At 34.1% G+C, this 23,123-nt stretch overlaps 1 protein-coding gene across 1 annotated transcript in view; it reads right to left on the bottom strand.

The window, feature by feature from the left end:
* SGCZ (sarcoglycan zeta) overlaps positions 1-23,123 on the bottom strand; it is a 152,620-nt gene that overhangs the window by 7,832 nt on the left and 121,665 nt on the right. Inside the window, exon 3 of the mRNA XM_089903672.1 lies at positions 10,750-10,822. Coding sequence (XP_089759798.1) covers positions 10,750-10,822 — 73 coding nt within the window. The remainder of the gene's footprint in view (positions 1-10,749; positions 10,823-23,123) is intronic.

Raw genomic sequence — 23,123 nt, 5'->3', positions numbered from 1 at the left:
GATAAGAGATCTTATCCTGGAGTTGATCGTATTTGGATAATAGCTTGCTCTGGGGCTGTAACTGCCTGTGTTCCTCGTGACCTCAGGACTTCAGGACAAGAGTCCCTTCAGGCTCACATAGAGCAACAGGTCTCCTTTGAGGCTACCGTCCCAGTGTGGTTTCTCAGAGAGAATCACATCAAATAGTTTGAGCACTGAAGATCAGCCCTCTCTCTCAGTAGTAAAGTTGAACTTAAACACTTGAAAGTGATATTGAAGGACTAAAGCCAGCATTTTGAAGAAGTGATTTCAACACTTTACATTTTTTTTTCACTCACTAAAGCAACTTTGAAACTTTCATCCCTATAGGCCTTTTGGATATCTTCATAAAATCCCTTGAGGGTGAGGTTTTCAATATATATATTTTAAAGAAATGTCTGTTTGGTTTTTTTTAAACACAAATTACACATTTTCACAGAATATTTGAAAACTTCAAAAAGAATCACCCATAATTTTTTCATTCATAATATTTATACTTTGCACAGAGTATCTAAATTTCAAAATCTGAATATTTAAATATATAAGTGATGTCCTCTGATACACCCCCAAATATTCACCATCTTGAATAATATATCTGTGACCATTTCTATTTCCACTTGTTATAGACCATTTCTATAACATTAAATGTAATTACATAAGTTTGGGTATGACTGAACCACTCAATCAGAAGTCAGATAAGAACTTAACTAACATGAATTAATGTTCTGAAACATTATGAATCTGAAGGAAACACAACTTGTAAGTGGAAGGAAAAACACGCTTATTTTATCAAATAATTGATATGGTGTAGCTTGTTTCCAAGGATAAGGGGTTGGGATACTTATGTATTTGACAGTAAAATATCTGTAATAAGTGTGAACATTTTTTATACTATATTTTTACCCTATTTCTGCTACAGCATTAAAATATAGTAAGTACTTCTGGGCTTTTGAGTTTTTCCATTCTCATCCTTACTAATTATTTAATTAAAAAATCTTAATTGTCTTCATCTTCATTTTAGACCTCAGGTACCCATTGCCAGTCTTGCTATGGAGTGTTTTGCTAGCATTGACTTAGAGGATCCCTATTCAAAGAGGCAGTAAAGATGGAGAGCTGGCTAGACCTGGGTTCAGGAAAGTGAGCCAGCAGCAATAAATTTCAGTTTTATCATATCTAAAATTGACAATTATAATGTTTTCTTATAGGGTTGTAAGGAATCTCTTAAACTGATTAAGGGAAATAGCTATGTAGTGGGATAGTAGTTTGAAATGTATGGGATTTCCTCCCTGTCCCATTTCCTTGCTTCCTTTGCCATTCCCCATTCACTAAACACTATCCTTTGCCAAAAATGGTGGACCATAGAGCAGAGAAGCTGTTAAAGATATTTCGTGTTTCCTAATGTTACAGACATTTTGAGTTGAAAAAGAACCCTAGCCATTTATTGTGTTGAAAATGATTCAGCACATAAACAAAAACAGAGAAGAAAACCAACATCAGTAAGACCTTGTTGTTTATTTCACGAGTTGGAGAAACTGTTTTCTTGATTCACAGGCTAGAGAAGATTTGGAGAGAAATAAACAGAATTGGTCTTGAATGGCTCTCTGTGTTCTGCTACCTGAGGTCAAGTCCTAGGTTGTGGGACGCTTATTCTTTAGGTGTTAGAGGTCTGAGGAGAGAGTGATATTTCAGGATAACTGAGGACAAGAGACCACAAGATCCTCAAAGGAGAAAAGAGTGGTGACCTGCAGTGACTGAGGACTAAGTGACGGTAAGAAGAACATCTTGGCAAATGCCAGTTGGATCATGAGGCTACCAAGGACCAAATGCCACCTCAAATGCTTAGGCAGTGTAAGCGTCTTGGTAGAACGATGCAACCCCAGGGCGAAAGAAGAGAAGTGAATAGACTGGGGCTTAGTTTCTGATAGTGAGTAAAATGGAGACCATACATGTAAATTAAAGTTTTACAGGAATATTTTCATTTCTTCTACAGATAATTTTGTGCCCTAAGACAATATATACCTTCCATATGTATATATACATATATATGTGTGTGTATATATATATATATATATATATATATATATATATATATATATATATATATAAAACCTATCAAGGGGTAAAGGGGTACATAAAACACGTTATATGATATATATAATATATATATAAAACTTATCAAGGAGTATATATATATATATATATATATATAAAACTTATCAAGGGGTACATAAAACATAAAAAACATGGCAATTTTACAGTATTGCTAAATCCTTCAAGTTCTGAAAGTGATAAAGACTGAAAGTGATTAAGACTTTGAATTAAACAGGCTTCAACTGTATGCTTTGTTAATCTTGATAAAATTAAAAGTAGTGATCACTAAGAAATGATATAAGTTTTATTAAAAATAGCACTGTTTTATATAGTATCCATCACTCGGATAAGTAATATACACTAGGAACTTTAATTATGGAGAGCGTGCAGATAGAGTATATAATAAAAATTTATTAGATCATTTGGAGGATTTCATAATTCTATTTTCAAAGGAACATGTTGTGGTATTCAAATATTTCTTATGAACATGAAAATTAAAGTAAGCTGCAAACTAGTTTTTACAAGCTTGCCTGACTATTTAGCATAAGCAAATAAACTAAATTTGGGGCAGCAAAAATTTCATAGCAGGACTACAATGTATATGGAGACCTAAAATCTTCAAATTAACACTACCGTGAATAGCATAAATTCAGTGTGAGCATTTACAGATGCATGTATTAACCTGAATCATCCAATATCAATATTCACAATTACATGTATACTTACATTTAAATATTACATTTACACACATTACCTACCTAGAACTGCCCACTGTCTCTAGGTCTATCACTTGGTGAATAAGGAAAAAACACATTTTTCACAAGCGGCGTGCAAATTTTGTTCTATATTTCCATCCAAACTGCAAGTGTTAAACTCCATGAATTCTGACAATAAGAAAGTAATATTTGCATCTAAGCACAATGCGGCACTTTTAAAAGGTTTTCAAATCAGGTAAGCATATGATCATGATATTAACTATCCAAAGAACATTATAGAAAAAGTAGATGTAGACACAAAACTTAAAATATATAAAATAAAAAGTAGACATCATGTTACCAGTTATCCCAATTTATCAAAAGGATTTGATGATGGTGTAATTATATATTTCATTGACTATTTTATAAATAATATTTTCCCAGGCTCTTACTAGAAGCTGGGTACTTCTAGAGGCTATATTATAAACTGCAGGATAGAGAAAAAGTATTTCCTATATGTATTAAAAGTGTTGCTGCATACTATGAAGTAATGAAAGTTATTTCCAAGCAGCAGTCTGGGAAATTCAGCAAGAGTTACATCAGTCTAATGAAAGAATTAAACATAGGACTTTGAATAATAAGCTCATAGTTTCTACACGAGTTCTACTAGAAATTTTCAATCCAGTTAACCTCACTGGGGCTCAGTTACCTAATAAATAAAATTACAGCGCACCTTAAACATAAAATATTTTATTCATTGTAGAACATCATTAGTTCTGTTCTTTATTAGTGTGTTAGCCATATATTTATAATAATACACTAAAAGCTACTTTAAGGAAGGACAAGAAAATTTAAAAATAAAATTCTCTCTCTTAGTTTGGTCCTCCTCCCTCTGTCCCTAATGTGCAGTGTGCATCTCCATTGAACATTAACCAGAGCGCCTCAAAGGTGGGAATGCCTACCTGCTCCACAGAAAGATCTTTTTTTTTCCCTTTCTTCTGACACTAGCTATGCAACTTCTTAAAAGAATAGCATTCTTTCCCAAATCTGTAGGGGGTCATAATGACTTGCTGTTCCCTTTGTACGACGCTTATGCTTACCTGGACTGTGAATCTTCAGTGAACTTTATGTAAAATACCAGTATGCCATTTTGATGTATGATCCTTTGTCTCGAAAATGTACATGACTGTGCTTTCCACTTCTGATAGGTGGAACAGTTCTCGGGGCTTCTGAGAGTCTGTCTCCTGGATTATAATCCTCAATTTGGCTTGAATAAAATTCCCTTTCATTAATTCTTCTTAACTTGATTGTTAATTGAATTTTCGTCGACAAAGAGTAAAATGATACAACCACTTTGGAAAGCTCTGGAATTTTTATATAAAACTTAACATAGCCAGATACATCCCAAGCATCCTTCAATTATGAAAATGCATAGATAAAATATTGTATGTTCATATAATGGATCAGCAATAAAGCAGAAGGAACTACTGATACAGACAACATCATGAATGGCTCTCAAAAACATTATGTGGAATGACATAAATCTTACAAAGAAGTACATCTTGTATGATCAATTTATATTAGTACTAAATCAGCCTAATCTAATACAGGGTAAAAAAAAATGAGAGTAGTTTGCTTCTGGTGGGTAGTGGTGGGGATTTACCAGGAAGGAAATGAGGGAACTTTCTTGAGTGATGATAATGCTTTATACCTTGACAAGAATTTGGATTACACAGGTGTATGCATTTTTCAAAACCCAGCAAATATGCATTTAGGCTTTGTGAATGTCATTGCATAATTATTTTACAACAAAAGGAAAGAAACTGTAAGTGATCTTGGATACTAATGATGTACATGCTGAAGTAATCAGGAAAAGTGTACAGATTTATACAATTTATGTTCGAATGCATAAAAATTAAGATATACTGGTGGATGGACAGTGGAAATATATACATAATTTAAGCCACATAGAAAAATGATACTAGGAGAATCTAGCTGGGGGTTATATAGGTGCTTTCTATAAGATACTCTCAACATGTAGTATGTTTGAGAATTTTCATAATACGATGTTGGGAAAGAAAGTGTGGTCACAGATCTTACAGGATTATCTTTTTTTTTTTTTTTGGTAAAATTTGTAGAACTGTACACTATGAAAATCTAAATAGGAAAACTGTTAATTGATGCTAATATTTGACTGTTATTGACTGTATTACAATGCAATAAAGATATTAAAGACATACAGGGATACTATAAAAATATGTAATTCCTGTTGTTAAATCACTATATTAATATAAATGCTATATTATTCAAAGTCTGTATTTTACAATTATTTCCAGGAAAGGGATACCTAGAAAGGATATCTGATATTCTTTACTTTACCTGAAAATTCAAGAGTTTGAGGTATTCCTGGATAAAAATAAGCTCATATTTATACTTCCATATCATGAAAATTCCAATATATCAAAAATAATAAATATATGTAATAAAATTCCAATGAGAATCTCAGTAGGGTCTCTTGAAACTTAAAACTTTATGTCAAAATATTTCGAGGGGAAAAATATGTGTGACAATTACCAGATTTGTTAAATGAAGATATAGTAGGAGATTTTCCTTTTAAAATTAGAACTTAATATAAAGGTATTTTAATTAAAAAATGATATCAAAATTAGAAATGGAAATTTGGTCAATGAAACACAATACAATCTAAAACAGATGGCAAGAATTTATGAGAAGTTAATATTTGACAAGTTGTAGCAATCATTTTGGGGTAGAAAATATGAGGTTATTTAATAAATGATGCTTAATAAATTGACTATCCATACTGAAGAAATAACATTAGATCCTTAACATGCTCTGCAAGAATAATTTCCAGTTTTATCTATTCAAAATATAAAAACTAATAAATTATAGACTGTAATTTTCAATAGAAAATTGGAAGAAAATTCAGAACATAATTTCCCATTTTATTTACTCAAAATATAAAACTAAGAAATGACCTAGTGTACAAAATAAACAACAAAATTAGAAGAAAAAACCCAGGAAATATCCAACTCTAGAAAAGGGAAACCTTTGAAACAAGACTGAAGCCTAGAAATCATAAAGAAAAATAATTTATATAGTTTACAATGCCAGTTTTTGGTTGGACTGGTTTTCTCCAGATACCCTCCACTTCTCAAATCAGCCTAGAATCCCTCTAGAATGTCCTGGGCTCAGATCTTGGAACTCGAATCAGACTATACCTGGATTTTCTTCTAGAACCATCTACTAAGTAGACTTTTGGTAACAGAATATCAACAGTTAAATGATGCCTTGATTCTCTTCTCCATGGGAATTCTCAAGCTTCCACTGAGGGTTTACAACATATACTTAAACTATTTATTTTACTACAAAATACTTTCTAAAAGGCCTGTTGAAAAATGAAGTCCACATGTATTGGCAAAACTCGTGAATTTCTATGCAATTAGTCACTGGAATTAGTGAAGAACAATTGTGTTCATTTTTATAGCATTATAGTAATCACAGCAGTGCATTTCAGAGGAGTTTTTATAGTGGGTATCCAGAGATTAGAGTAGAGAGAAGGATTAACGTTGAACACGAGTCACTCTGCTGCCTATTTTTTCCAAGCAATTCAGTTTTGGTGTTTAGATACCGAAGCCATAACAAGATTTTGTTTTTAAGGTGTTACATAATTTTCAAATTTGAAAATGAGTGGCCTAGATTTCCAGAATTCTCAACATTCTGAGAAAATGATTTAGACTTCTCTTCAACTAAGCTGCACGATGCAATTACTAAATGGAAACTTAGGCAGAACTTGAGTATCATGTGCCTTGTTCTTGCTAAATATTTAATACAGTAACAGAGACAGAGTTGGCACTCGTTATTTGCCATTTCAAGGATGAAATAAATGGAGAATTGCACAGAAAAGTGTTTTTAGAAAAAAAAATCCAATGCAAACTGTGACCTGAACATATATTCTTATACTATCTTACCACTTTTACTGTCTTATCACTTCGGGCTACCCTGAGCTTTTTTCAGCTGCAAATCACATTGTTTTTGTTTCCACCATTTGTATTGTTTCCTGCCCACTTGCACACCCATTATGGTCTCTTCCTGAAAATTAGATCAAAAAATCCCTAGGTCAATTTTTCCTCCCTGTTCCCATGACTGGAAGGGTAGGCAAGCTTCTCATTACCCACATTTGCTACAAACTCTAATATACAAACACATACATAAAATAGAATGAAAGAATAAAAGGAAGGAAGGAGGAAAGAAAGGGAAGGAAGGGAAAAGGGGAGAGAAGGAGAGGTTTGGGGAAGGGAACTGGGGAGGAGAAAAATACTACTTTATTACCATTTTTTTCTCATAGGTGGAAAAATACCAGTAAAGCATATTACCGCTTTATTGACAAATTGTCTCAGGGAAAATCCTTACCATTTAATAAATGGTGGCTTTTCCTTGAACACGGGAACTATGTAAATCAAAGCTATGTGTTTCCAGAGATTAATTTGGAGCCTGCAAACCTCACATTTCAGTTTTAAATTATATGCATACAAGAATGGAAATGATACCAATTATGTCATTAAATAGTAACTCATTTTACTAAACCAAAGTCTAAATTCTTGCCTTATTCTTGGAGCAGTTAATAAAACTCAGATCCAAACAATCCTTGGACAATGGGCATTACATTATAGATTTTATCGCTTCCCACCAAAGAGGGCAGAAATCCTATTGAGCTATAATAATTTAGCTACATATTAATTTAAGAAAAAATAAAAAGAACATTTATACTTGGACTATTTCAGGCAAAGTGCTATGATGTCCTTACTATTTATTGTTTAGCCTTTTAACAAATAAGTCTCTGCCGAAAAACAATATCACCTTATATTAAAAAAAATTAAAGAAAATCTACACCTGTATTGTTAAAATGCACATGAAGACTACTAGCACAGACCTTGGCACATAGTAGGCATTCATCAAACAGCTGTTGAGTAAATAAATTATAGCAATCTACTACATTTCCACACCAAAATATTACCTAAACTCTACAGTAAACTTTTTGAAATGTTTCTTTCTAAAGTCTTTTATTCTTGACAAAAGCAAAATCAAAGACAACATGGCTTCTTACTCCCTAAATTACATTTTATTTACTTGGTCAACTGATGTCACCTTGTTGATTAGACTTAGGCGTCAACTAAGGGTGCTTCTTATTGCCCTGAAAGGAAAATTGTCAGCAAGACTTGTAAGGCCTCCTCAGACACTGCTTTTAATCTTCAGTACACAAATGAATAATTGAATAACCTCGTCATTACTGTGCTTTGCTTCTGTTTCTGTTTTGGAATTTAGATCAGTACCACTCATCTTGGGGGCTGCCAATCTGCTTTTAGTACTAGCAGCTAAGCCTCGCTTAGGTCAATGTTTAAATAATTTATGAATAATTAGAAAATAAAAACTGGAGACATGATATACTAATTATAATTTAATTCACATTCATACTTATGAATGTTGAGACATGTCAGTAAAGTAATTAAAATAGTAGTTGGTTCTTATCCTTTTTTGGCAATAGGCTTTTCATAATGAAAATCTGTGAAACGAGTACATAATTACTAAAACGTTAGAAGTGAAAAAAAGTTTCTCTTAGAACTTAGTGATTAAAATTTTTTTATTGAATGAAACTCTGGTATCTATGTTAAAACACAGCTCAAAAACAGTTGGAATCGATGTTAGTCACATGTCTTAGTAATGCAGAAACAAATGATACCACGTTCCTTATATACAGGCATTTAGCATCCCCATTATTCAGTTTTACTAAGTTTCAGTGATTCACATTAACCAATTATGATAAAACTATTATGTGTGAGATAGAGTGGCTGGCTGTTATTGAACTAAAGATAAGCAAGGAAGACATAGATCCCGTTCTAGTGGCAACACAACCTTGTTAAGTAAAGAAGGAAAAGATAATTTATACAAAAATGTAGAGGTCCTAAATGAGTATAGTCATAAATCAAGACTATAACACACTATGAGACACTGTTTTCACATATTCTTCAACCCTCCTAAATCCTTGGGATTTCAGCATAAAGTAAATAATTATTATATTTGTCTTATTAAAAAATGCCTGATCGCATGAAGAGGGGCACCTTCTCCTGTTACTCTTAACTAGCTTGTTTGAATCTGGGCTACTCAACTAGTGAAAAACTGAGTTTTTTTAAGGAATTTTATCATGGAACTATAAAGGTCTGCAATATTTACTGTTGTAAAAGTATGACTTTTTAAAAATAAATTTATTTATTTTTGGCTGCGTTGGTTCTTTGTTGCCGCGCGCGGGCTTTCTCTAGTTGTGGCGAGCAGGGGTTACTCTTCCTTGTGGTGTGCGGGCTTCTCATTGCAGTGGCTTCTCTTGTTGAGGAGCACAGGCTCTAGGCGTGCAGGCTTCAGTAGTTGTGGCACATGGGCTCAGTAGTTGTGGCTCACGAGCTCTAGAGCGCAGGCTCAGTAGTTGTGGTGCACGGGCTTAGTTGCTCCGTGGCATGTGGGATCTTCCTGGACCAGGGCTTGAACCTGTGTCCCCTGCATTGGCAGGCAGATTCTTAACCACTGCACCACCAGGGAAGTCCAAAGTATGACTTTTTTTTAATTAGCATTTTTCAACTTTATTTTTCTATTTTTATTTGAGCATTTTTTTCCACTCATCCAAGTAGGAAGGGCTGAGCCTGCTCTTTATGAAATAAAATGGGTATTTTGCATAATATTTTATTGTGTTTCAAAACAAAGACTCTATCTCTCAGGTTAATAATTTAATTCGGCTTTAAAAATGATTTTAAATAAGTAATTTATTTTTTTATATCAATATGGGTTGTCTTTTTTCATATCATAGCACATGCACATATATACACTACCAAATGTAAAACTGATAGCTAGTGGGAAGCAGCCACATAGCACAGGGAGATCACCCCGGTGCTTTGTGACCATCTAGAGGGGTGGGATAGGGAGGCTGGGAGGGAGGGAGATGCAAGAGGGAAGAGATATGGGGATGTATGTATATGTATAGCTGATTCACTTTGCTATATAACAGAAACCAACACACCATTGTAAAGCAATTATACTCCAATAAAGATGTTAAAAAAAAGATACCTATTTGAAATTAATTAGAGGAAACATCTTTTTTATTGGCATATAACATTGTATTGGTTTAAGTTATACAACATAATGATTTTGATAAATGTATATATTGCAAAATGATTACAAGTTATTATAACAGGTATAATTTTATATAAAATATATAAAGTATATATTAAATATATATTTATTGAATTAAGAACAATAGATAAGTTAATAGATTTTAGTATTTCAACTTTTATCAGTGATTGCCATGATTATTCTGGGGAGAATACCTTATAATGTTGTCCTCTCAAACTGACAGATGGAGCTTATTCCACTGGAAATATGAAATTGAGGAACATATCACAGGGCAATTAAGTTCTGCCTTTTACTGATCACTGTTTACATTTGTTTCTGATTTCCCTCTACTTAAGCCTCCCTGACTATTTACAGCTTTCTCTCACTCTCTGCCTCCCCTTTCTTTATGCCTATGCGTGCCGTATATTTCATTATCTATATCAGATTTTCTGAAATCCCTATTTTTATTAGTCCTCCCCTCAACATCCTCTATAACTGCCTTTTCTTTTCTTTTTCTACACTCCTCCTGTCCGATATGTTTATTTTATATCCATTGTATGTTTGTAAAGGAAAAATATACAGAAGGACAGAATAATAACTCACATTTTCTTACCCTCAATGAAATATCCAATTATCTATTTACCATGTAGGCAGGGAATGTCAATTCTTTATACAGTTACGTAGCATATTTTCTGCTTTAGTTCTTTATATATCAAGGACCATCATCAGTGGTGGAAACAATGACACAGGTATAAATGCCAGGACTTACCTGAGGTCTTGGGAAGGTTCTGCTCTGATGTGAGGTGTTTCAACAGAGTGCCCGAACACTGCTCCTTCAGTGCCTGAGGATAACGTGAATCCAGGAGTCAGTATAAGCAAGTGTACAGACACACTGGTTTTCATTACTACTGTTATGCACCAAATATTCTTCTAAAAATGGGAAAACTGAAAATAGAAGTACAGAAAATAAAAGAGAAAAATTGGAAAAGGAGTTTAAGGTAGTGAAGGGCCAAGGAGGGTAAATCTAAGTTCCACCGTGTTGACCCTTTTTAAAATGATCTTATTTATAAAAGTTCAGACTGAGTGAGAATTTTCACCTTCTGATCATAGAGCAAGATCCATTTCCTTCCCTTTTCTTTATTTCCAGGTAAGTGAATTTGAGGGAGGTATAGGTCACAATATTCAGTTCTTTCTACAAGCAGCAAAGCTTGAATGAAAATGTGGAGAGTGAGCTCTGATGTAGTATAGTATTAATTGTTTCAAGACATAGGTCCATAGGGCATTTAGCAATTTGCCCACAAGCAGCACTAGCCTTTAGTTAGAGTGATCATCGAACTACAGAGAACAGGGCACCTTACTTTGACCTTTCTGGAATTAAGGCTCAATCTAAAACCATGAACGGCTTGAGTTCATTAGAGTGGACTTCACCTGGGATCATAGTTATCTGAAGAGGTCACGTGCTCAGGTAGTTGAATGATACTCTATCTAAACTTTCATTTATTGACTCCATTTGATTTTCCAGGTTGACAGAGCTTTTTCTAATTTAACCGAGCAAATAAAATGATTTTGCTTTCCAAAAATCAAATGCAAAAACACTCGTTAAAGATGATGAAAAAACAGCCTTCTTTTTTTTTTCTTTTGTAATTTTACATAAATGAGATCATTCCCTTCAGAATAAACTTTATTTTCTTTTGGTTTAATCATCTTCAAACATCTCGGTGTAAGAATGTCATGGCTGCTCCATCAATGGCCCCAACAGTAGCTCAACAATACAATGCAAGTAAAAAATACAAATTTTACACCTACAAAGTGAAGCTTCTTCTACTTATCATGAAGAACAATATTAAATATATTGATTCAATAAGCAATGAAAAAATTGCCACTAGGAAATTAGAGCTAACATTTAAATTCCTTAAAAGTAAGTGTACATGTAGGGAAATATGCTAGAATCACCAGAGGACTCCTCTACAGTAAACAGCAATGCAGATTTGGTCTTGAATCACAGAGGAAGAGGTTTTTTTCAGTCTGTAACATCTATATTATGGTTCTAAGGGTAAGTGTACAAGGTTCTGCTCCAGTAAATTCCTTAGATTGCAGATTTCAGTTTATAAGCTAAAAGCTATCCACATTTGTTGACCTCTTATTGGATTTTATTAGTTGCTGGTGGTTTTTTTGTTTGTTTTGTTTTTTCCTAGAGAGGATATGTAAGGCATATACTGTTTATTTATTTAACTGTTTTCACAAATTTAGAGCAATTATTTCTTTAAGGAGTTTCCTCTTTTGGTATTTTTTAAAATATTTTATTTCTGTGAGTGGACAATTTTTAGAAATAGGTCTTTGAAAGTAAAGTAACAGTTTTAGATAAAACTCTGATTTTGTGACTGTGGAGGGGCTGGCATTTGAAACAACATTCTAAGGCACAAATTTCTAAGTCTCAAGGACAGACCCCTTTGGCATTTTAAAATAAGATATAATTTACAAGTGGGATAGCTATCCATAGGCAAAGTTCACAAGTTAATTTCTACTATTTTATTATTTTGAAAACTTCCCAGACAAGATGCCAGAAATATAATTAAAGAACAGTAGCAATATTTATTTTAAAACACAGAATGGCACATATAGTATAATAACTTAGTACAGAATATATCAATGAAAGTGAAAGTAGAATGTTATCAAAAGTTTAATTTTACAATGAGGATGAAAGACTGATAAAGGTGTTGATTCTAAGTATCAATATAGAAAACTATTGATGATTAAAAAAAAAGATACTTGAAGAAATAAATGTATAATCATACCACCTAAGGGGCTACATTGAAAACTGCATAAAATATCATAAATAATTAACTAACTATAGACTTCCAGATAATGAGAAAATTAATCTCATCCTCTCACTTTTTGTTCTAAAATGAGCCAAAAGGGCAACAATTAATAAGCAACACTGATAATCTTAAAAGGAAATCAGTGAGGAAAAATAAAAGCCATCTGAGCCAGAAACAAACTCTCACAGCATAAAAAATTAAAAAATATATAAATATATATTTCCCATGAATGGGAAAATTTTACAAACATCAGACTATTGGTAGGGTTGCCAGACTTAGCAATGAAAAATATTGGACACAATTAATTTTGAAGTTCAGTTAAACATAAAATCATATTTTAGTATAAGTATGCAATACTTGCAGAGGATATACTTATACTAAAAATCATTTGTTGTTTGTCTGAAATTCAAAATTAACTGGGCATCATATATTTTACCTGATAAATCTAGCCATTAGTCAACATTTATTTGGAACAAAAAGTAAAGATCTGCTTTATCCTCACTTCAGGAAAAAAAAAAATGTATGATGAATTCTCACATCTTAAGTTATAGAAACCATGGAAACCAAAAAGGAAGACGGACAGAAAAAGGAGAAAAAGGAACATAACATAGACATTTATTAATATGTATATTTAAACTTGTTGACTAAATAAATATTTATTGTTTATTGCTTTTGAAAAGGACTGTTCAAAAGGGCACAATGTCAGTTTTGCTTGATTGTATAGATGCTAAAGGATATTTCAGATAATTTAAAGTGATGACAATGTTATAAGATATAGAGAAACATAGACTGTTAACTCTTGTCATGGTCAGGAAAAATGATGCAGGCAAACCTCATGGTCAAAAAATACTGGATCTCATTCATAGGATAATTTCTAGCCTTTAAACAAAAGAATAAGAATGGCATATTTTTTGTTAGAAAGAAGAAAGAGTATATATGAACTATGGTCCTACTTTATACTTAAAAACAGTTTTAGCCATACGCTAGGATGCTACTCTTTACAAATGCCTAACATAAAATAATCTCACCCAATTAAAAACATCATTAAAAATAAATTTATGTATCCCTCCTAGTATGGCTATCTATACTCTAAATGCTATACTCTAAGCTACTCATTATCAACCCATTGGCCTCCATATATCCTTTGGGAAGGCATTTGCTTCAGAAGGCAGGACAAGAAAAGGAAACCAAAAATTCCTGGTATTCCCAGGTCCTCAACTTCATAGTAACTGAAAAAAAAATTCTGTGAAATATAGCATCTCTCCAGCCACCAGCTTCATGAATTCTACCGTGGTTAATTTCAGATACTATTTTATGGGGTTATTGGGTTTGTGTAGAAGAACCTGTGATCAGTAAAATATATACAAGCAAGGCAAAAATAACTCTATGCTTTGAAATATTAGTTTTATATAAATTATCTAATTTTTTCTCACCAACATTTTTAATATACATAGATAATAGATTGTTTACACTTGAAAAATGAGGATGCTCTACTCAGAGAAAGTAAATACCTTATCGATGAGGCTAGAACCCTGGAGTTCAGGTTTTCTTATGGATACACTATGAATTTTGAAATTAGCCATTTTGGGAAGCAATGCCAGCTGCTTCATTCATCTAAGTGACCTTGAGCAAGTTATTTAATCTCTCCAAACTTCAATTTCCATTGATACAAATACGTATAGTAATGCCAACCTTGCAGTTTGGGTTAGGTTTTAATTAAATAGTATATTTGGTTCACTGTAAGAATTCAGTATTTCTTAATTCCCTCTCTCTATCAATTTCCTTTATGAAAGTCAGCCACAGAAGATGTACACGTTGTATCTGTAGAGTTAATGTCCCAGCATGGGTCTACTCATTAATATGTGAAATCTCGATTCCCAAAATGTCATAGCTTCAAGTAACATAGTCTCATGCTGAATTTTCAAATCTGAAATTTAGACACTGAAAAGATATTCTTGAATGTTAAATATTAAATGCATTTTATTAATCAAAACTCTCTTCACTAAATCAAGGAATTTTCTAATACAGCCGCTTAGGTACCAGATAAGATCAATCAATGCTCAAATAAGCTCTGAGAACGAAGTTTCTTCTAAAAAAAATGTCCAGCATTATCTTACTTTTAATTGACTTCATCATAATATTTAAAAAATTGAGGAAACATGAAAACAAAAATGCACAGTAGAGCCTTTAATAACTAAAGTGGATGGATGATGATTTTTTTCATGTTTTACACTTACTAGTTGTGCAGGATATAATAGAAATGATATCATTTGAATAATTGTAGTAGGTAAAACAGTCATTAACTCTACCAGGGTTTTAGTTTCCATTCAAAAATCAAAGGAGAAATGAAAGAAAGAGTAGTACAGGGCATCATTCCTTAGAATATTTCTCTTCTCAAAGTGAAATTTTAGTCATGAATTGGTAAGAATTCCAACCTAAAAGCTTAAGGTAGAGGAATCTGAGTAATGTCAACCATACCACCTCTCTTATCTAATCCATGGAATTGTTAGGAGACTTAAATAATCAAAAAATTAATTAACAGTAGGCAGCATTTTAAATTGCTATACTGGAATAGGGCTGAAGTTTAGGGTGAATTCATGTAGATTTCAGGGACAAAAATATTCCTGTTTATTCATTATCTTCAAGTTTGATCCTGTGCTATTAAATGCATATAAATTACTTGGTTAATTAAATTGAAAGACACTTTGCAATATTTTCTTTTTAATTATTATTCTATTTGAGATCAGGAGCCTTTTTCACTCCTGTAGCTCCACTTCCTAGCACTTTATCTAGTATAATATAGACACTCATTAGTATGTCTCTCTGAAGTTGTTGAATAAATAAATGTTTTCTTTGGTTTGGAAGTAAGATGAAGAACACAGCAGCAGAAAGCTGCCTAGAAGGAGAGCAGTCCTCACTAGGGCCTCCATATGCTGCTCAAAAGGCTTCAATGGAGGAGGCTAAGGTCTGGCACAGAGTGCTCGCTGTTCTGGAAAACCAGAAAGAAAAATAAAAAAGAGAAAAGCCAGGTGGATTGGGAACAAAGGAATGAAGAAAGACTGGGGCACTCTGTGGGAAAAGAAGCTAAAGAGGAGTAGAAACAATGTTGAGTTAAATTCTATTGTTATTTGTCTTGATGTTTGCCAATGAGATCTCCTAGTGCTTTCAGTTTTTCAAGAAAATCTACCATGATCTTTGTATTTTTTGAGATTTTGTTTTGGAGAGGGACAAAGAAGGAAATGAATGTCACACCCAGCTCTATATGGGAGAGAAGAAATAATAGGAGGCATGAGGCAAAGGATGTTAAGAGAGCATGAGTATCTGTCTGCCTGCCCTCTTCCCCTGACAATTAATGGGAACTTAGGCAGCATTTTAAATTCCTGCACTAGAATAGGGATGAGGTTCAGGGTAAGTTCATCTAGATCTTAAGGGCCAGAAGGATTCTTATTTATTCATTATCTTCAAATTTAAACTTATGCTACTGAATATTTCTAATTCTTTGGAAGTCTTCACACTTTGCTTTCTTTTTTCTTTATTTGCATCTCTTTCCCCTCAGATCTAAATTGGTAGAGTAAAAGATTGGACAGGGAACAGTTTCATTTTATTCCCAAATCTGCCTCTAATTCATTCTTTGATTTTGACAAGTATTTAAAGCCGCCCCCCATTGTTATTTGTAAAATTAAGCTCTAAATAACATGATCTCTAAGGTACCTTCAATTTCTAACTGTCACAAGTTACGTAATTTTTTCTGACATGTCGAAACCTGTATACCTCTTCTCATTTCTTCTCCTTAAATACAAGTGGAAACAAGTTTGCCCCTGCAAATCGACAGAAAAATTATTTGGGGGAAGGGACGGAATAATCATATTGAAAAAAGTAAATTATTAACTATCATATCTTTTACTCCGTTAAAATGAGTTCCTCTGAATCCTGAAAGCATCATTACCCTTTAAAAGGAGAAATGTCAACCCATTTCAACATACATCTCTTACTTGTGTTATTTTAAGAGTCTAAATGGTGCTCCTGCTTCCAGCTAACTGCACAAAATACCACCTATACATTGCTATATTAATCTTACCAAACCTCTTGATATCTCACCTGTACAAAAACCTGTAATTATTTTCTTGTATAATGCTTTTGCCCACCATTCAAGACTTCTGCTTGAATGCAAAATCCATTCATTCAGACTTATTTTCCTCTACTCATCTATAAATCTATTTACTAATTTTCCCACCTGTTAAGGTAAATACAATATGTTCATTCTCTGACTATATTTGGGGTTTACTACCTATAGCACTCATTGAGAAGCTATCATATCTATTCTGAAATTTTACATGCTAAATTATATATTACTCCCCCTCTAGGCTAAAAAATATATATATATCAAAGACGTTCCTTATATCCCATTGTATTCTTGTGAGCAACATGGTATCTTACATATGTGAGATAATTAATAAACATTGGTAAGGATCAATATTTCAAGGACTTTCTTCTTGAAAGCTTTTTCCCCTGTTTTTAACCCTCCTAGTTTGATTAATGGTACAATTATGCCCTAAAAACTCAAGTCAGAAGTGGGGAAATATACTGAGATGCCCTTTCTTGTTCAACTTCCCTATTAGTTTACTTCTTTTTACAACTTCAGTATCACTTATATATTCTCCCAGTTATTCCTCGATACTACAGCCAACTAATGTTCTGAAATTCAAAGCTGACTGTGTAATTCTCACTTAAAATGCTTCTGGAATCCAAAAGTCTGTGGAAGTCAAACCCAAATTCCTTAGTAGGACTTACCTGTTAGCAGTTTTCTGCATTTTATACTCCAGTCACAATAAAACTTTTGCAGATTTTGAAATGTTTATAAACTGTTAAGAGTACCACTTCTTCCCGACATACCTCTCTTGCCCCTTTAATGGTCATCTCTACTCATTTTCAGGATCTGATTCTAAATGATTTTCTCTGTGAAACATTTTCTGTGTCCTTCCTGCTTTTCCTCTTTCTGCTCAGCTTCCCCAGCTCCTTGTGAAAATTACTATACACAGCAGTTATACTGCTTTGCAATTCACGTTAAACTTCTACCCAGTAATTTATGAGTTCCTTGAACTCAAGGACTTTGTCTTAATAAATTTTGTATGCTTAGTACTGATCTTGAATTCTGATATACAGTTAAGGATCAGTAAATGCAAGAAAGAATGGGAATGAAAAAATTAATAAAAGCGTGAATAAATTAAAAATTATTCTGCAGTATTTCATGATTGATATGTAAAACTTGCTAAGTTTCTGTTTCCCAGTATATTTCTTCATTTAATACTTCAAAACAAATCAGGTTATTAATATCCTGAGGTGATGATCTGAATTTATTAAAACTGTTATTATGAGCCTATTCAATGTTCATTTTTCTAGTAAAACAGGGAAACGGTATTGTTAAATTGTCTCTCTGAAACAGAAACAAATCCCTACCATGTTGTTAATTTGAACGCAGAGAATAAGCTGCCAATATTTCTGAAAATAAATTATTTCAAAATCTGTTTTTACTTTTCAGTCAGCAGTTTTCATAATTTAAAAAATACCTCAAGGCATTTACTCTCAGATGCCAAATCATGTCCTCTTTTCAACTTTTTAAGGTTTTCAGAAGATAAAAAGAGATCATGGAAAAGATACTTAGATGATCAGATTGAAAATACATTAGAATAAAGCTATTTTCCTCAAGATGAAATATATTCAAAAATGAAATGTTTTATCACTAATAAAGAAAATTAAACTTAAATATATCAAGATTTGAAATTATGCAGAGACCCTTCTTGCTCATATTTTCTAACCTTCAAGTAGCTTGTATTTTTCTAGCATTTATCTCTGATTTTTTGGGGGAAAAAAGCTCTTCTTTTGTTAATTCCTTCTATTCCTTTTAATGAAGCAAAAAATAACTGAAATTTAAAAGTGTGTGGAGAAAACAAAAAACAAAAAAAAATGTTCAAATTGAATGATACTTGATGGAAACTACATCTAGGAAAAAGAAATAGAAATAATCCCTCTTTCAAATTTCCACCTTTGGAAAAGAATATCAGAAGGTCAAGCAGAGCTTTCATCATTCACTCTTAGGATATATATTTTCAGAAAATAATAAGTAATTCCAAGGTCTATAATTACTAAGGTTGTCATTTTGCCCTTTACCTTAATAACCACTAAAGGAATAAGAAGCAATACACACCTGAGACATTTAAAAAATCTTAAATGAATAAGTGTTACCAACAGCATACCTTTAGCAAACACAATCATAAGATTCTTTTGTTATGGATTTATCAACAGGCAGCTACATTTGAATTGATTCATCACTCCATTGTGCATATTCTAACAGAAATTGAAACATAAAAATGTGAAATAACTTGATAACAAATGAACTACCTATACTTTTTATTTTGCAAAACATTTCATAAAAAAATCAGTTCATGATGTGATTTGGAAAATTAATAAAACAAGATCTCTACATGAATTACCTTTTTACTACATTTAAGTTATCTTTGGAAGCTTTTTTTTTTTTTTTTTTGCGGTACGCGGGCCTCTCACTGCTGTGGCCTCTCCCGTTGCAGAGCACAGGCTCCAGACGCGCAGGCTCAGCGGCCATGACTCACGGGGCCCAGCCGCTCCGTGGCAAGGGGGGTCTTCCCGGACCGGGGCATGAACCCGTGTCCCCTGCATCGGCAGGCGGACTCTCAACCACTGCGCCACCAGGGAAGCCCTCTTTACAAGCTTTGAGACACTTAATCTAGTAGTATATTTTGTTTTGAGGTTTGGACATTTTACCTAAATACAGATAGCATAGCTAGTGCTAGTTTTGCTTCTTTAAGGTCACATTCATTTTTATGCAGGAATATTTTCTGTATAGCCCTTTCCTTTACAAACTTTATCATTACTTAATCTACATGCAATTTAACCTTTTCTGATCCCTGTGGAAATTATTTATCTAAAAATGTACTGTTAGTTGTACCATAAACTCAGGTTCTTTGGGAAAATAAAGGAATACCTTAATCCTGCCTTTTTGTCTTATTTTATTCTTTAGATTCTTCACCCCTATTTAAACTAGTTTCTGGAGAAAAGTAAGATGGGCTTTCTACTGCTGTTGGTCATAGGCAGGAAGACTGTGTTTCCAACTGGCACACCACGCTGGTCATTTCAAGTGGAATGCACAAGGACAGGTACTCATCTTAGCAGCACTTTTATTTCTTAATGCTTTTCCCCCTGATACTTCTGATACATTGCCCCTAAAGTACATTATATGGAAAATAGAAATCCATAGAAATTTATCCAAAAGTGGTGGTACCCAACTGTCTGTAGTGGCTTCAGATACTACATGTGTTTATGGATTTACAGGCATACCCTGGAGATACTGCAGGTTCGGTTCCAAACCATGGCAAGAAAGCAAATAAATGCAATAAAGCAAGTTACACAAATGTTTTGGTTTCCCAGAACATATAAAAGTTATGTTTTTACCATACTGCAGTCTGTTAAGTGTGCAATACCATTACATCTAAAAAAAAATGTACATACCTTAATTTAAAATATTTTATTGCTAAATAAATGCCAACCATCAACTGAGCCTTCAGTGAGTCATAATTTTTTTTGCTGGTGAAGGATTTAAAATATTGCAAGAATTACCAAAATGTGACACAAAGATATGAACTGAGCAAATGCTGTTGGAAAAATGGTGCCCATAGATTTTCTTAATACAGGATAGTCACACACCTTCAGTTTGTAAAAAACACAGTATCTGCAAAGTGCAATAAAGCAAAGAGCAATAAAATGAGGTATGCCTGTATCTGAAACTTTCTACAATCATTTTTTCAATTAAAAAAAAACTTGTGTGTTCAAAAGTTGCTAATTCTATAAATGGCTTTATGGACCTGAGCCACAGAGTTAATATATATAAATCAGCATTTGAACGCAACTAGGACTTCTAACACGGTACCTTATTAAACACAGTTGAGTTAGACTTTCCTTCTTATCTCAATATAGCTAAGTGATTCTAAAATATCAGAGGCACTTCCCTGGCGGTCCAGTGGTTAAGATTCTGCTCTTTCAATGCAGGGGGGTGCGGGTTTGATCCCTGATCGGGGAGCTAACGATCCCCCATGCTTAGGGGTCAAAAAACCAAAACATAACATAGAAGCAATATTGTAACAAACAATAAAGGCTTCAAAAATGGTTCACATCGGGCTTCCCTGGTGGCGCAGTGGTTGAGAGTCCACCTGCCGATGCAGGGGACACGGGTTCATGCCCCGGTCCGGGAAGATCCCACGTGCCGCAAAGCGGCTGGGCCCGTGAGCCATGGCCGCTGAGCCTGTGCGTCCGGAGCCTGTGCTACGCAACGGGAGAGGCCACAACAGTGAGAGGCCTGCGTACCGCAAAAAAAAAAAAAAAAAAAAAAAATCAAAAAATATTTAAAAAAAATAAATGAAACATTCGAGTTTAACCTGTCATTTTCTGAGTGTCTGTGCAGTTGTGGACAAAGTCATAATTTGGAATTTTCATTTGGCAACCTGCCTTAAAATATGTTTCCACTCTTTTAGTAATAATCGTTTTATAAACATTGAGGTGAAAAATGCAAGTATCAAAAAGTCTATCCTCCAATAACAGGATAATGTGGCATTCATAGATAGAGACCAGTTGGGAAACAGCTAGGAAGAAAGCGCTTGCTAATGCCGAAACAAACTCCCTTCCATCCTTTTGTTCCTATGAGTTTTTTTTATTTTAACCTCTTATTGTTCCACATGCTCCTGTGAATTTTATGTTATCACCTGCCATGTAATTCATTGTGTGCCAATAGGGAAACAAAGAGAGCTCATTTATCTGTGTTTGTTTTCTACTCACAAGAGGTTAGGTAGCATTACTTCTTTAACATCTTTATTGGAGTATAATTGCTTTACAATGTTGTGTTAGTTTCTGCTGTATAACAAAGTGAATGAGCTATAGTATATGAATATCCCCATATCTCCTTCCCCTTGTGTCTCCCTCCCACCCTCCCTATCCCACCCCTCTAGGTGGTCACAAAGCACAGAGCTGATCTCCCTGTGCTATCCCGGCTGCTATCCCAGCTGATCTCCCTGCTGCTTCCTACTAGCTATCTGCTTTACATTTGATAGTGTATATATGTAAATGCCACTCTCTCACTTCCTCTCAGCTTACCCTTCCCCCTCCCCGTGTCCTCAAGTCCATTCGCTACATCTGCGTCTTTATTCCTGTCCTGCCCCTAGGTTCTTCAGAACCTTTTTTTTTTTTAGATTCCATATATATGTGTTAGCATACAGTATTTGTTTTTCTCTTTCTGACTTACTTCACTCTGCATGAGAGATTCTAGGTCCATCCACCTGATTACAAATAAATCAATTTCGTTTCTTCTTATGGCTGAGTAATATTCAATTGTATATGTGTACCACATCTTTTTTTTTTTTTTTTTTTGTGGTATGCGGGCCTCTCACTGTTGTGGCCTCTCCCGTTGCGAAGCACAGGCTCCGGACGCGCAGGCTCAGCGGCCATGGCTCACGGGCCCAGCCGCTCTGCGGCATGTGGGATCCTCCCGGACCGGGACATGAACCGGTGTCCCCTGCATTGGCAGGTGGACTCTCAAACACTGAGCCACCAGGGAAGCCCTACCACATCTTTATCCATTCATCTGTCGTTGGACACTTAGGTTGCTTCCATGTCCTGGCTATTGTAAATAGTGCTGCAATGAACATTTTGGTACATGACTCTTTTTGAATTATGGTTTTCTCAGGGTATATGCCCAGTAGTGGGATTGCTGGGTCATATGGTAGTTCTATTTTTAGTTTTTTAAGGGACCTCCATACTGTTCTCCATAGTGGCTGTATCAATATACATTCCCACCAACAGTGCAAGAGGGTTCCCTTTTCCCCACACCTTCTCCAGCATTTATTTTTTGTAGATTTTTTGATGATGGCCATTCTGACTGGTGTGAGGTGATACCTCATCGTAGTTTTGAACTGCATTTCTTTAATGATTAGTGATGTTGAGCATCCTTTCATGTGTTTGTTGGCAATCTGTATATATTCTTTGGAGAAATGTCTGTTTAGGTCTTCTGCCCATTTTTGGATTGGGTTGTTTGAAAGTTAATATTATATACTTCATTTTTTCCATATTTAATAAAATAATTTACCATATTGCTATGGACTGAATTTTGTCTCTTCAAAATAAATGTGTGGTGGCTATCTCTCCCAGTGTAATGGTATTTGCAGACAGAGCCTTTGGGAGAAAATCAGATTTAGATGAGGGAGATGGCGGGATGCTCATTATAGGATTAGTGACCTTATAAGAA

Source organism: Delphinapterus leucas, chromosome 21, assembly GCF_059928025.1.
Source record: "Delphinapterus leucas isolate spDelLeu-1000000601 "Yukka" chromosome 21, BTC_Dleu_Yukka2, whole genome shotgun sequence".
NCBI lineage: Eukaryota > Metazoa > Chordata > Mammalia > Artiodactyla > Monodontidae > Delphinapterus > Delphinapterus leucas.
The sequence above is the reverse complement of the archived record's forward strand: the minus strand, read 5'-3'. Positions and strand labels throughout refer to the sequence as shown.